The 15333-nt window shown below is 33.3% G+C and overlaps 1 protein-coding gene across 4 annotated transcripts in view; it reads right to left on the bottom strand.

Moving 5' to 3' along the window:
- Window positions 1–3231: 3231 nt before the first annotated feature.
- Window positions 3232–15333, bottom strand: part of LNPK (lunapark, ER junction formation factor) — an 82956-nt gene continuing 70854 nt past the window's right edge. For 2 of the 4 annotated variants that reach the window (XM_082397755.1, XM_082397758.1), the window contains 4 exons: window positions 14218–14323; window positions 12888–12958; window positions 11799–11969; window positions 3232–4796 (listed from right to left, as the gene is read on the bottom strand). In XM_082397755.1, the coding sequence (XP_082253881.1) occupies window positions 4561–4796; window positions 11799–11969; window positions 12888–12958; window positions 14218–14323 (584 nt within the window). In that variant the 3' untranslated portion in view covers window positions 3232–4560. Of the gene's footprint in view, window positions 4797–10185; window positions 10269–10374; window positions 11186–11798; window positions 11970–12887; window positions 12959–14217; window positions 14324–15333 lie in introns of those variants that run through there. The other 2 variants (XM_082397756.1, XM_082397757.1) reach the window with 2 other exon arrangements.

The raw sequence follows: 15333 nt of genomic DNA, 5'->3' as shown, positions 1-15333 counted from the left end.
ACATTATTTTTCTTTCAATTTTCTAAAGCAGCTCTGTTCTCCATAATTGTTTCAAAATAGCTACCATAATTCCATAAATTATGCTCATTCTTCGACCCTTCTGCTAACTGATCTGCACACAAGCCAACAGGTAATACTGTAGAGTAATACTGTGAAGTGGTATAAGGAAAAAAATAAGTAAAATGTTTTAAGATAGTTAGTTACTGTCAGCTGGAAATAGAAGTAAACATGTTACATATTTTAAATAATCTTAATCTCTAACACCAATATTGATTGTATATAAATGGTGTGTAAAATGTATAAAAATGGTGGTTTAATATAAAGCATCCTACATTAAGAGCTGAGATCTGAGTTCTGGCTTGGCTCAGGTAGCTAGCTCTCCCTATGACTTTGTATAAGTCATTTAGCATTTCCAACACTCAGCATACAATATTTAATGAAAAAATCATTATATAATTAGAATCTTCCCCCCCACCTCATGAAACGGTAGCTCTCCTGATTCAATTATGTTCACCAAACAATAGTGATTGTGTGTCTAATGCATACAATGAGAAAGACCAATTACAAGAATAAAGGGCAAAGCTTAATAACAATAATTAGCAAAATTTCTAAACTTGGGTTCTAACTGGAACTATTTCAATTGAATTCAACAACTACTTACTGAGTGTCCCCATATCTATGTGAGTGGGAAGATACCCCAGGCAGAGAAAGAGTACCAGGAGACTGGGGGATTAGAGAAAAAAACACTGCATATGCAAACCACAGAAAACGGTATAGCTACATTAAAAACATGGGGGAACAAGGGGAGAGGAACAGTGGCAGTAGCTGTGGTGAGAAATGCCAGAGTTAACTAGGAGCAAAATTACACAGGCTTTGTGGGCCATATGGGTAAGTTTGGACCCCATTCCAAGAACAATGAGGAATAATTAAAGGGTTTAAGCAATGGTATGACATGATTTGTTTTCCAATTGTGAAAACTCTTTCAGGCTACAGTGCACAGAATAGATAGCTGTGGGCAAGACGGGAGATGAGAAAACCAGTTAAGAGACAGTTTTGAGACGAAGGAGGCTTGAATTAGAAGGCAGTACAACAGTAATAAGAAGTAAGACTTCTGAAGTCATTTGCCTGCATTCAAACCCCAGACTTTCCACTTACCAAGTTGCTTACTCCCTACACCTCTTTTCTCATGTATAATCCAGAGGAAAAAATCCTCACAGGGTTCTTGCCAAAGAACAAATAAAATAATACTCATACAACAGTTGGCATGTTGACTGGCACATAGTTAGAATGCAAATGTTTACTATCATTAAGTAATGTTAATGGGATGGAGAAATGAGAATACAACTGAAAGATGTTTAGGATACAGAAATTGACAGTTAAGGTACAGGAAAAGGGTAAAGGAATGAGTGAACAGATTCTAGTTTCTGGCTTGAATAGTGGCACTATTTGATGAGATGAGAAACACAAAGTTTGAAGGAGAAAATAGTGTTCATTTTTTAATAAATTGATTGAGAAAGACATTCCAACAGGCAGGTGAATATATGGCTCTAAAGTGAAGGAAACAGATCAAGGGTGAAGATCTGAGAATGAGAGAGACAGATGGTAATTAAATCCATTGGGGTTGACCAGAACCTCTAGAGAGAGAATACATAGAGTGAAGAAATGCTGACAAGGTAAAAAGTATGAAACACCAACATTTAAAGGATGGGCAGGGGAAGAGAAGCCTGCAAAGGACACAGAGAAAGGGGCCAGAGAAATAAGAACAATAGTGTGAGAAGTCAAAAGCCAAAAGAAAAGAAGTGTTTCAAACTAAAGGAAGTACTCAACAGTGTCAATACTGCCAAGCAGTGGAATAAGTTAAGGACTGAGAGTCTTCACCGGATTTAGCAACAAAGTTATTCATTCACATAATAAATGTGTCAAACATTGTGCTAGGCCCTGGAGAAACAGAGGTAAATAAGACAAGAGCCTTGCACACACAGACTCTAAGTCTTGAAGAGATACAGTAAACTAGTAAACAGATAAAATACTTACACATTATGATAATAAAGTAACATGACAGAGTAAAAGGCAGAGGCTAGCTTTAGATGCGGAGCTTGGGAGGGCATTTCTCTGAAAAACGAACATTTAAGCTGAGACCTAAGATGGGAAAGGGTTTAGCTTGGTCAGAGAACTGAAAGAGGCCCTGAGACTGCAGCATAATGGTGGAAGAGCCAAGGAGAGAGAAGCCAGCTCATGACTGTAGATTACGCTGAGGGTACAGTGAGAAAAATTTAGGTGATGACCTGTTGAGCATTAGTAAGTAGGGAAGTTAAGATCACTCTAACTAACAGCACTTATTAGTTTGCTTTTCCTCATTTATACTAGTCTTAATAATCAGAAATAGGACATTTTACCACTCTTTCAACCATTAGCTGTTTATTACAATGTCAAAATAAACTTTTCTATTTTAAAGGGTACTATATGATTACAGTATGTTACCCGTTGCATTAATTTATCTTTTAACCTTTTAACCTTCTTCCATAGATACTTTCCATAATATCTGCTTAATTCTATCATTAAATTATATTTCTCTGAGGTACTCCTCATTTTCCAGTAATGTACATCAGAATTTGAATGCTTTATAACAAGAAGACTCAGCAAGGTGTTACTAAAGTGTTATGGGCCAATAACACACAAAAAATCTGATGGGCTTCATCAAAAAAAAAAAAAAAAAAGAGAGAGTGTCTATATCCTGTAGTATTATATTCCACAGTTTCAGGTTCCTATTTTCTTAACCTATGCATTTATATACATGTATATGATAAAGAAAAGCTGATGCAGAAAACTTTGGCTTGATTTTGAACAGCTGAATTATATGTGCATATTGTTTTTTCATTTCCTTATCTGCAAGAGGAAGAATTTATAGCCCTTCCATATTTCACAAGGATATCAATAGTATAAAATGCTACCATTTACTTAATATCTATTAATTATCAGGCAGTGAGCTAGGCACACTACATAAATTATTTTTAATTGTCCCCATACCTGAAAAAGTAGGTATTATTCTTCCAATTTTACAGATGAAAAGAGAGATCAGCTGATTTGCCCAAGACTGAAGAGCTGGAATATAAGCCCAGTCCTGTAATCTTGAAAACTCTGGTCACTATACCATGATGCCTCAGACTATCAACAGATTTAGATTCCTTAAAAATACCTGTCAGATATAAGATATTAAATCATAAAGATGAATTTTTAAATGGTAACAAATGGTATTTTATTAAATTTTTAATAAACTGTGTACAACTTAGAAATACTTGCCATATACACCATTCCTATATATTCCTCCCTTTGGCATAACTTGATTTCAATTTTTTTTAATAATAGAGAAGAGAGATAAAAGGAAGAGAGAAAAGATAACAACACTGTACTTAAAGTACAAGAATTACTATTCTGGGTCAAAAAAATTTCCCAGTTAATCCTTAATACACATATTAAATCCAATGAACTACTAGTAATTAACTGCCTATTCTCACAAAACTATGTCTCTCAAAATTAAAAACTACAAATGGCCTAAGGATTTCATGAATCAGAAAAATCTAACCTCTGATTAGAACCTCTAAATGTCACTATTTCTCTGAATTTGAAAGGCAACAAGTCTGAATAAAAAGATCATAATTTGCTCTTAGCAGAATCTATTGATTTATTGAATTGTGAGCTTTTCCTCCTAAGACTTTTCAGGTAGCCATGTCAGCCACCAAGATACTGTCTGAAGAAGTCTAGGTATTTAACAGAAAGAAATTGCTGCCAGATCATCTTTATTTTCCTTAACAAAATACATAATAGAGCACAAAATTCACTTATAATATCATCATTTTACAAATATAAATAATGCTCAAAATTCAAGTACAGTCAAGTGCAGAGATAGTTCCTATATGTTAATATGTAAACATAAGCTAATTATATACATCAGGTACCTCTGGCCCAGGTGCAAAAAAAGAGACATCAAAATTAACACTGCACTTGACTGTTCGACTGCATTCTTACTGAGAATTCATACCAATGCCTATATTGTTACTGTAGTAACTTTCATACCTCTTAATATAAATGCCTAAATAGACATTTTACCCCTTGGAAAATATCTCAAGAGTTAAAATTCTATCCATTTTAATGATGTAGTATTAAAAATCTTAATTGAGTTTCATTCCTTAAAACAAACGCCATTAGAACTTATTCCTAACCAAAGTTCTTCCTATGTCAAAATGGATAGTATTTACAGGTCACAAATAAAAAACAAAACTGCTATATTTGTTTATATTTAGAATGGAAAAAAATACCTAAAAGCTGTCTAAACAGTGTGGGTTTTATACATTAAAAAGGATTTTACTTTACTGATATCACTTGCTTTTAATTTTAATAGCAGTAGACATAACTTTGACATATTGAAATAGCTAGGCAATCAGAAATTCAGATGACATCAAGCATGTCTTTAGAGGGGGAAAAAAAAGTACCACCTAAGAAAGCAATAACTGACATCAACAAGACTACAAATATCCAGTTGAAGGCACGTGGAAGCATTTACTACATTGTCGAAGATTCTCCACTTAGTTCAGGATTAGGAATAGCATCAGCTCTGGGAACTGTTGATTTGACTTTATTCATTGAGGTTTCCTCATTCTCGGTCTCTTCTTGCTTCTCCTCTGGTTTCTCTGTGCCAGATGCTTGTTCAATCACTGGGTCTGTCTGCTCTGTATCCGGTATTTTGTCATCTGTCTGCTCTGTACTGTTATCTAGAACATCTTGTTCTTCTAAAGATTCTGAAAAGATAAAGAGTCAAGACTTTAGGTATACCCAAATGTTAAAACTACTAAATAAGATAAGCACATGCAAACATGGACTAAGAAACAGTAGAATGGTCTAACATTAACCTCAAAAATCTTAAAAAATATGTACTTAACTCCCTACAGCATACCATATATGAATTGGTATGAATGAAGGAAAAAACAAATTGGGGGGAAACAAACCCACAAACATACTTTTACCTGAAGACCCATAGTTCATGAAATATATGAACTTTCATAATATTTAAGAACTTCAAGATGGGTATGAAAGTTGAATGTCCAAATATATCAAAGTCCCAACAGAATTATGCGCTATAAGACAACAGCCCAGCAAAAAAAGCAAATGTATTAACTCCCAGATTATGTTTCCTGAAGGAACTGGTCTCCCTTGCGTCCAGGCAACACTGTGACCAATGTGTAAATGTGTACCTTTGTGTGTGTGTATGTGGCGTGATTTCCCACACTGATTTACATCTCTATTGTCCATGACTGGGGAGGTCTGGATCCACCTTTTCCAAAGGCATGACAAATCTTCCCTCATCCCTCTGCAAGACAAGTCCTCAGGATTTAAACCTCTGGGTCAGAATATGCTACATACCTTGAATGCTAGGGAGAGAAAGGGAAGGGTCTTTTGCCCCTGTCTCCATAGCGGAGGCCAAGTAAGGGTCTTGGTTCCTACCTGAAAACTTATTCCCTTCAAACTCTCTTTTGAGTTTCATTAAATTCAAATCTCTTAATAATAATTTAATAATAACAACTTTAATTCTTTAAAGTTTATAGAAAGGGATAGGAAAGGGAATGACAGGAGCAGAAAGCTTTGAGCCACCCAATTTCCAAATCAAAGATAAAAACCTAACTTTGAGGTGTTTCTTTGTTTTGTTTTTGTAATAAACAGCAACTAATATTATTGTTAGGAGAAATATGGTTAAACTACATCGGCTAAGCAAATAAGCCGATTTTCATACCATCACAAAAGATCCCTTGCAATAAACTACAAATGTTACTAATTCAAAAAATCTGGAGGAAAGGTCAGTCTACACTAGTAAAAAGTTCTAGTTTTGTTCCTTATATAGTACAGGCCAGAATTTTGCTAAATAGAATTAATAGTTTTGCAAAGAAATTATGTGCTATACGCACACATATTGACCTGGAGGTCTTAACAAATTCATGGTTTTATCATATCAGTTTTAATAAATACAAATTATCTATAAATCACACACTCTATGTCAAGAGTCAAAAAATATTTTTAAAATTATATTTAAAGCAGATATCTTAGACCCTAGTTTACAAAATTAATTACAATCTCTTTCTCTCTTTTTATATATAGAACAAAAGGCCAAAATTGCATAGTTAGGGACATCCAAGTTAATGAGGTTTTACTGTATGAAAATTTCACATGCTCACAAAAAGTAGTGAGGAATGTTCATGTCACAAAAATGTTATTTTTATCTTAAAAGGAACTTCAAATGGCACTGCTGCACCACTTGGAATCTTACAAAAATCCAAAGCAGAAAAGCAGTAGGTCATTTGAGTTGTGTTACTTGAATGTTCCAGTGCTCACAGAAAAAGCAGAAAGTGAAATGAAACTCTATGGACATGTACAGATCATTTCTGCTATAAGGGCAAGCAAGCTCTTCAGTGGAAAATTTCAGGAGTCACTAACCATTTGTAATTCTACCTTCACATATTTATCCAGAGTAGAATTTTAAGAGTCATGGTTTTCCACAACTCTCTGGCCATAGAGCAATACTTACTTGCCAAGAACTTTACAAGTGGTTATAATTTAGTAAGCCCTCCAATAAAGTCACATGAAATGAAAAAACAAAAAGCTCAAAATTCAGGACTCAACTCATCAATAAACGTGCTTAAGTGAACATAGGTCCACATAGTTTGTCATATTCTGTTTGACAGATTGCCTCAGTACTAAACTTAAAACAGGAGAGGTATCAAAGTTCATGATTTATCGTATTAAAGCTCTGTGATGTAACTATTTTCAGAATCAGATACATCCCCAGTCAAATCCGATTTAATTTAAAAATTCTGGGATCTTAAAGAAGCAGTTAATACAAAGAGAAGAACTATAATACTTAATTTTTTAATGTCTATAGAGGTGAATTCTAAGAAATACCATATGCTGTCATAATTAGAAAATAGCATTATATACAAAACTTGCTCATCAATACTGCACTGTATTTCAGAAAATATATAGAAGACTAAAAACTGGTGAAGTGAGGAGTAGGGCTGGAGAACAATCAAAAAGCCTAGTAAGGACTACTTTTCTTCCCCCAGGTTAATTTTTAGAAAAGTAATTTTAATAGCAGTTAACACTACAAAAATTTGGTATGTGTCATAATATCTATAATGCAGATATCAGCTAGTCTAAACGACACAGATATTCAGTGTATGGATACCAATGCCATTTTGTGAGAGGTCATCCCAATAAGCTTGAAGTAAACTAGGTGTGCAAGATTAACAGAGAATTAATTACATATCAGTTTAATAACTAAACCACAGAGCTTTATAACAAGTTTATTAAATATATTCCAAAAGTACTTACTTTATTTCTGTGGGGGGCTATCATTTGCCTATTCTAATAAAAACAGTGAATTTTTTCTGTGAAGTTTAAAATAGCTTGGTGGTATAAAATATATTACAGTAGATGTCAATATTTGGGCATAAAATACCAAAAGAGAAACCAGCTTTCATGTTCACACTAATAAAACAGGCCTACTCTCCCTGTGCAGCACCAGTTTAAGACTAAAATTGATGCAAGTTACATGAGTGACCTAATTCAATCTGTAAGAAAATTTTAAAAATCACCTTTGACATCTGTAATGCCAAGAAAACAACAGATCACAATGTGATAAAACAAAAATTACCCAAGGGATTTGTTCCTTACCTGACTCCTACCCCTGCCCAACTCCCACCCCAATATCCTTGAGAGAGAAGCTTTTTCCACAAAATTGTAACAACTGGCTTCCACTTGTCTGGGCAAAGCTTCAGTTCAGCTAGACAGAGCTCAAACTTGTAAAACTGAGTGTAACTGTACAGTGAATACCACTGCCTCACCTGTAAACCACACACATGCAAAAACATCTAAGAAGATCACCTTACCTTTAGGTTTTTATTCTAGCTCTTAAAAGAATAACTTTCTAAGAAAATTAAAGAATAGTATAGCAAAACAATTTCATATATCTCCAAAAGAAACACATAACTTCCACAGCAAAATACATGATTGTATTTAGATTATGCCTTCCAAAACCCCTCATATTTTAGTGATTTAGATTCTTACTTCTTATTCCTTTTTATAATAACTTAAAAATTTTTTTTTGCCTTGCTAACACATCAGTACCTACTATATGCATAGACTATAAAACTTACCTAAAGGAAATATGTTAAATTAAAATGGACAATTTGTCTTTGAACTCACAGATTTTAAACAAACAGTTTTTGCAAGATTTTTCTGCCTTAAGAAAAATGGCCAACTTATATTTAAGGACCAAAGACATGAATTTCATCCCAAAACTCAACTCAATGGTTCAACGAACAAAATTCAAATAAATGATAACCACCTATGAGAAAACAGCTTATCTTAAACACACAGAATGTTGTGTAATTATTTACCATTGGTGAACAAATTCATTAGATGAGACTTTAGAATGTCATTATTAAGTAATAATGTAAAACTATTAGGTGAAGGTGTTTTAGAAAAGGGAATCAAAAGGCTAAAAGATCTATATGTCTAAAACAAACATGCAAAACCATACTACAGGCAAGTTTACATCTTGAGTAAGCTATACATAGCTAAATATAAATAAAGGTATAAGTTTTTTTGATCTGATAAATACACAGAATTCAATAAAATTTATATTATCAAATAGTTCAATTTCCTAGAGCATCATAATAAGCAATACTAAAAATAGAATTTTCCCTAGTTCAACATAACCTAATGGTTACAGTATATTGCTTAAAAGAAAGGAAGAGCAGAAATCAGGTTATCAGATAAATTTCACCTTATATAAATTTTAATCACTATTTTTGATAGTACTGATTAGATGCCATGAGTTTTATTATTAGCAAGTTATTTCCAGTTGAATAAAAGCTATATTCTACTAAAATAATTACATAAACTCTAGCCAAATATAACTGAACAATGAAAATGATATTAACATTTTTCAAACATGCTAACTCCAAATCACTTTACTAAAATACTAACAGTGTAGAAACCTTGTACTCTAATTATTACCATATCTAACAAAAAGAATGCTATGTATCAGTTATTTTGGAAAATACATTTTTAAAAAAAACAAAACTGATAAACCCACTTTAACATGGCTTAGCAGAGACTCAAATATTACTGTACTATTCATTTCACAGTAAAAGAAACCGAGGAACCAAAAACCAGTTCATTAGTTTGGCATACTATATCTAGTATGCTTTTAGATAAAATGACAATCCTAATATCTTGCTTTCTTTAATAGTCTATTACCAAAGCATCTGTATACACAGTTCTATAAAAAATACTAGGAATTCAAATGAGCAATTAATGGGAGGAATTTCTTCTAGGTCTCCTTCTTTGATGAAAACTTTCCAAGGTTTCATATGTTGTTCTAAAGAGTGGTCCAAAAATTTCAAAAGCCTTGTGCCTCATCCTAAACGCAAAATCTTCCAGTAGCAGGATCAAGACAAAACTTAATTTCAAAGTCTTGCATCATAAATAGAAAAAAAAAAAAACAAAAAAACGTTTCTTCTATTAACTCTAGATTTATATAAATGGTTGTGGAATATTTTTTGAAAAAAAATTCAGATGGAAGAAAGTTACCTTTTGGTTCCATCTGTAAATTCAGTAATGCAATTTCAAGGAGCTACTTCAATACTTTAAAAAAATATAAATATTAAAACGGAAAGTTTTTCTCTCAGACCTCAAGTTTCTATGTCAAAAGTGTAGAAATCAGCAATCTAAGCCCTTAATCACATTGGCTGTCAGCAGAGAGAGTAGCTGATTCAGATGATATGTTCCTTACTTCATAGTTCAATTTAATCATAAAGGTATGCTACCAGCATTCAAATAAATGCAGCTTCATCTGTTCATCAAAATACTTCCTGTCATTTACTAATAGAATCCAGCTTGGAATTGATAACTGTATATCAACAGTGTTGAGACAGGAGTCTTCGAAAAAATTTTCAGTCTTCTGGAAAGCCAAAGAAGTAAAAAGGTGCTCATAATAGCCATTTTGATGAATCCAAACAGAAGAATGAAGAAATTACTACTCTACAGACTATCTTAACCAAATGGAATCGCTTCAGTTTCTAGCACTGTGGAACTATCAGACCCTGCCTCAATGTCTTCACCTATTAACGTTACCTTATTAGGGTTGACTTTGAGCCAGTTAGACTTCATTCCGGAGATTTCTGACAAAAAATGAGACATCTGGGGTATTGCTCCTCCTAGATTAGATGAGAAGGGAAGGTATAGCTGGGTGTTGTTTTGCTAACTGTGCATCTTGACCTTAGCAGAAGATATAAAGCATGGGACTCATTATCAAGATATCTATTTTGTTGGCTGTTTTTTCTTTTCTTTTGTCCCAACTATCGGCTTTCAAATATTCACTTTAGCTTTCATAAGCAAGGTTACTCATGGAAAGGACTCCAATTTTTCCTCTAGGCATCTTCACTATGGAATTCTTTAATTTTCAGTTCCAAGAGGCTTGCAATGGCAAAGCAGATGATTTGCATGTGACAGCATGCAGCTCAGAGCATGACTTAATAAGCAAAAGAAAAAATCTGATATTGTGTTTGGAGTCGATGTTGCAGACTTGGAGAAGACGAATGCACTGATTTCAGTGTTGGAAGTACACAGGCCTCTTGTCATGGCTATCTGTATTCAAATTCCTTTTGATATTTGTTAGTAAGCCAAAAGCCAAGCCCAAGTCAACACACATATTTTAGGTTCATTTTTCGAAGTTAAAAAAAAAAAAGATACTCACAGTTTCATACTAAACTTTAGATATGTGAAAATTCATTGCCTCATATATTATTCTCAGTTTAAGCACTTTTTCTACTACTCAGTGATTTTATAAAGAAATCAAATATATGTAACTGATAATTTCAAGAAGTTAAAAAGATGCATACTGACTACTACTTAAACTATGTGAACTGAACTTCCCATATGGATTTTTTTTTCTGTACCAGGTAAAGCACCAAAATATCAGGGCCTTTGTCATAATTTTAGCAATCTTCATAATTCAGAGCTGCTTAACAAGCAGCTCCTCACCCAATATTAATAACAAGAAATAGCTGGCAATTAATAGTCAGATCTTCCATCTCATCTTTTTCATTTTTTCATGAAACTTCCTCAAGAATTCCTAAAACAGAATTAAAAGATAAGTTCTAAAACTCAATGAATCCTGATAACTTCAGTTTCTCTAAAATAAGGTTGTTTTACAACAAAGGCATTCATCAGCAGTGTTAAATCTTGTGGACCTCAATAAATTGTTTGTTTCAAAGGAACACCAGTCCTATCAACATAGTCTTCCAAAGAATGTAAGGCTGACTTTCCAACTCCAAAGTTTCCGGCTTTCGAGTAACTTCTATTCATTGAAATGGTAGGCACAAACCTATTTTTATCAATGTTAATTACAAAGCTTATAAGAAATTTACCCTTATGAGTAGTAGTTTCATAATTCTCATAATCTGCTTCATTTAAATAAATTGAAAAATAATTCCATGGAAACATTACTAGTTAAATCTCCCAACAGTTATTAAAAGAGGTAACTCCATAAATAATATTTACCTAGCTATTTCTAGATGCTGCTTAACACAATATAACCTGTATTTTAAAACTGAAACACATCATACCAGTTGCACGGGAGGCCACAGTATCAGAACAACAGCTGATCTACGCATGCTGCAAAATCTGATCCATTCTTGTCTAAAATATTATTAAGAGACAAAACTTTTTAATTAACATATTCATACCTTCACTGATCTGGTTCTCTGATGAAATCACACTTCCTGAGGGCAAGGAACCAACTGTACTTGAGCCTTCCAAAGTCTGCCCCTTCTCAAAACTAAACTCTGGAAGTCTTGGAGCCTGGGGTCTGGTTTTTCTTGCAGGATTCAAGAAAAAACAGTAGGCACAACGAAAAGCTGCAGAGAATTTAAAAAAACAAAACAAAAACCATAAAACCAAAGAAATTTTAAGGACTAATCAAGTAACTCTCAAGATTACTTTTACAAACAGTCAAAGAACCCTTCAAAAGTTACTTAGCCCTTGTGAAATTACTCGTGGTTTTAATAATATTATGGCAGGTGTTCTAACCAAAGTTTATTTTAAAGCATACTTTCTAATTATTATTAAAATTATAATATCAATTTAAAGCAGAAAAGATAATAAGTTACATAGCAGGTTAACTAATAGCAAAACAATATTAATAATGATCTAAATGTATTACAGATATTACATTTCTAGTCACCGGAATCATTAGGTATCTTAAAATCCAGAACTTTGCTCACTTGACCCAAAAAATGTAGTATGTCATATTTGAGAAGCATAATTAATCTAGTTCAATATTTTTAAGTACTAGTAGCTGCACATAAAAATATTCTGAGGAGCTTTAAAAAAAATGCTGATTCCTGGACCCCACCCCAGACCAATTAAAGCAGATTATTTGTAGGTGGGACCTGGGCATCACAATTTTTAAAAGCTCTTCATGTGATTCTGATGCACAGTGAAGTTTAAGAACAACTGGCCTAGGGACTTCCCTGGCGGTCCAGTGGTTAAGACTCCGTGCTTCCAATGCAGGGGAAGTGGGTTCAATCCCTGGTCGGGGAACTAAGATCTCACATGCTGTACCGCACGGCAAAAAAAAAAAAAAAAAAAAAAAGAACAACTGTATACTGTACAAAGAAAAAAACCTGAGTTGTCTTTCTTGCTTTGCTCTGTGTTCTACAATATGCCTGAACAACATATAAAGAGTAGTACCTAAAATAAAATGGCATTACATGGGAATTGGCATAGAATGAAATATTTAAAACATTTAAATCTAACTGCCAAATAATTCTTACCAATGTATTCAAATTCTTCTTTCAAAGCCATGCCATTGTGAGAAAAACACTGCTGACATATAAGGGCATACCTACACCAAAAGGAAAAATGAATAGACCAGTTACAAATGCAGATAAAACCCATGGGAGAGGCTACTTTAGCCATCACAACTAAAGTACACAGTACATAGCATTTAATATAGCTAAATGTGTCATAGTAGATTAGATATTACTTATAAAACAATAAACAATACTCTTTAAACATGCTAACAGTCAAAATTTCAACTATTTTAAAATATAATTTATACATCAAATTAAAAATAAACTAAGAAACACTCAAATGAAAATATTCTTACTAAGTAAGCAGAAACATATTTGATAACAGAACACTTAAATTTTAATGTTTTCTAACATATATTCCTGGGGATGACAGACCCCAAATCTGTGGTCAGATAAGACTGGAAAAGATGAAACCTCTTAGAGATTCACAGTGAGTATTATTAAAACCTCTGAGATGTCTTGTAGTAAAGAAATGAATTTAATTTTGTTTAGTCCAGTCCAAAGGTTAATTTCTGTACATCATGATTCCTGTATCTATCCCAGTTACACTTAAACATCTTCTGCATTTTCTACTTATGTAATCTTTCTGTTCTCTGCATATGTACTTAACAAATACTTGGCCCTATCAAACAACATTCTATCTGTTTTGGATAACATATAAATTTTTACATTAACATTAAATTCTAGTCCCTTTATTAAAATGATAATATTACAATAACCTTGTCAAATATTTACTCTAAGAATATCCTAAGAATTACTTAAAAGTCTATACTATGACAATTGCTTTGCTCACATCATACCTATAATCCTACAGTTATTACAAGGATCAATTAAGATAATAACTGGAAAAGCATTTTGGAACTGTAAGTGCCAAATACATGAAATTGTCCTCACTGTTATTAAAATTATCACCATCAAGTCCAGTACTCACATTTATAAAACTCCATTTCTAACAACCTACCAACTTTTCACTATTTACATGCTCTTCAAGTTCAAAAGAATCAATGAAATGATTCAATTTCTCTAAAAATTACCTTATAGTGCAGTTATAACATAGCAGAGTTACAATATTTTTTCTGTTTTAAATGTTTTATCTAGATACTTTAAGCTACTACTGAAAAATAATTGAATATGTACTCTTTTGCAGGGCTATAAAATACTCCATTACGTTCTAAAATCAGGAAACAAGAACCACAAAGTTGTAGAACATCTAGTACATGTGCACACACACATACCCTAAGCAATAAACTTTTCTTCATTTTCATTTATCTACCACCCTAGTAAACATTACCTGTTCTGTGGACCATCACCAACTAAATATTCAACAATTCTATCCAGAGCACCTCGTTCTCGGGGCAGAATAGGTCTTGCTAAAGGTGGACCAGGAGGATGAAGACCTAGTAAATAAATAAATATATATATAACTTATATGTATAAAATACATTTAAAATTTAATTCAGTTGCCAAAAACTACCTATGCTTGTCAGAACTTTTAAATGATTTTAACAAAACAAAAATAATAGTTATTAACCTCTGTATTCAAATTTTCATTAAAAATACTGCACTACAAAAAATACATTTATACATGTGCTATATTAGAACCAGGAACATAATCTATTAAGGAATAAAGCTATGTTGAGTTCTGTACAATTAATTTTTAAAATGCTCAGACTCTTAAAAGTTTATGTAATAGTAAACTAGGGGACTTCCACTTTGTACCACAATAGAATAACCAGGGTCAGATTTAATCTTCCCACCTAAAACAACTAAAATACTGTGTAAAATATATGATGCAATGGTTTTAAAGACACTGGATATCAGGCAATGTAGGATAAAGATCTCTGAAAGACAAAAAGCAAATAAGATGAGCCCACTGCCAACAGCCAACTGCCCCCAACCTGTTGCCTGGAGAGAATTTCCAGGTAGCAACTCAGGCAGGGTAAATCCAGGTGAAGTTCGTCAGTCTCCTTGAGTTGAGGAGATAAAGCTGGAACTCTGGGGAGGCCAAGGCAGGTTGAGTTCACTGGAAAGAGTACCAGAGAGGAGAGAATGCACAGAGCAAGGACACCAAAGATTTGCCCAGGATGCATATGAGGAAGACTACCTGAGGACAGAGAAATAACTGCCCCAAAATATTAAAGCTACCAGTGCTCACATGGGATCAAAAATATCACATTAAAAAAAAAAAAAAAAAAAAATCACATGTTCCCACCAGCCAGGGTGGAAAACTTCATAACTCACAGGTCATCGGGTAAGTATTCAGAGGAGCTTTGTATAGGAATATGAAAACATCCTGTACCCAATAAGGTTAAATCTACAATGTCTGACATCAGATAAAAAATTATTAGATATGCAAATTAGCAGGAAAATACAACCCATATGAGAAAAATCAATCAAAAGTGACCCA

The sequence above is a fragment of the Balaenoptera borealis genome (genome assembly GCF_965194805.1).
Source record: "Balaenoptera borealis genome assembly, chromosome: 6".
NCBI classification, from domain to species: Eukaryota; Metazoa; Chordata; class Mammalia; order Artiodactyla; family Balaenopteridae; genus Balaenoptera; species Balaenoptera borealis.
Note: the sequence above shows the minus strand (reverse complement) of the source record. Positions and strands in the feature narration are given on the sequence as shown.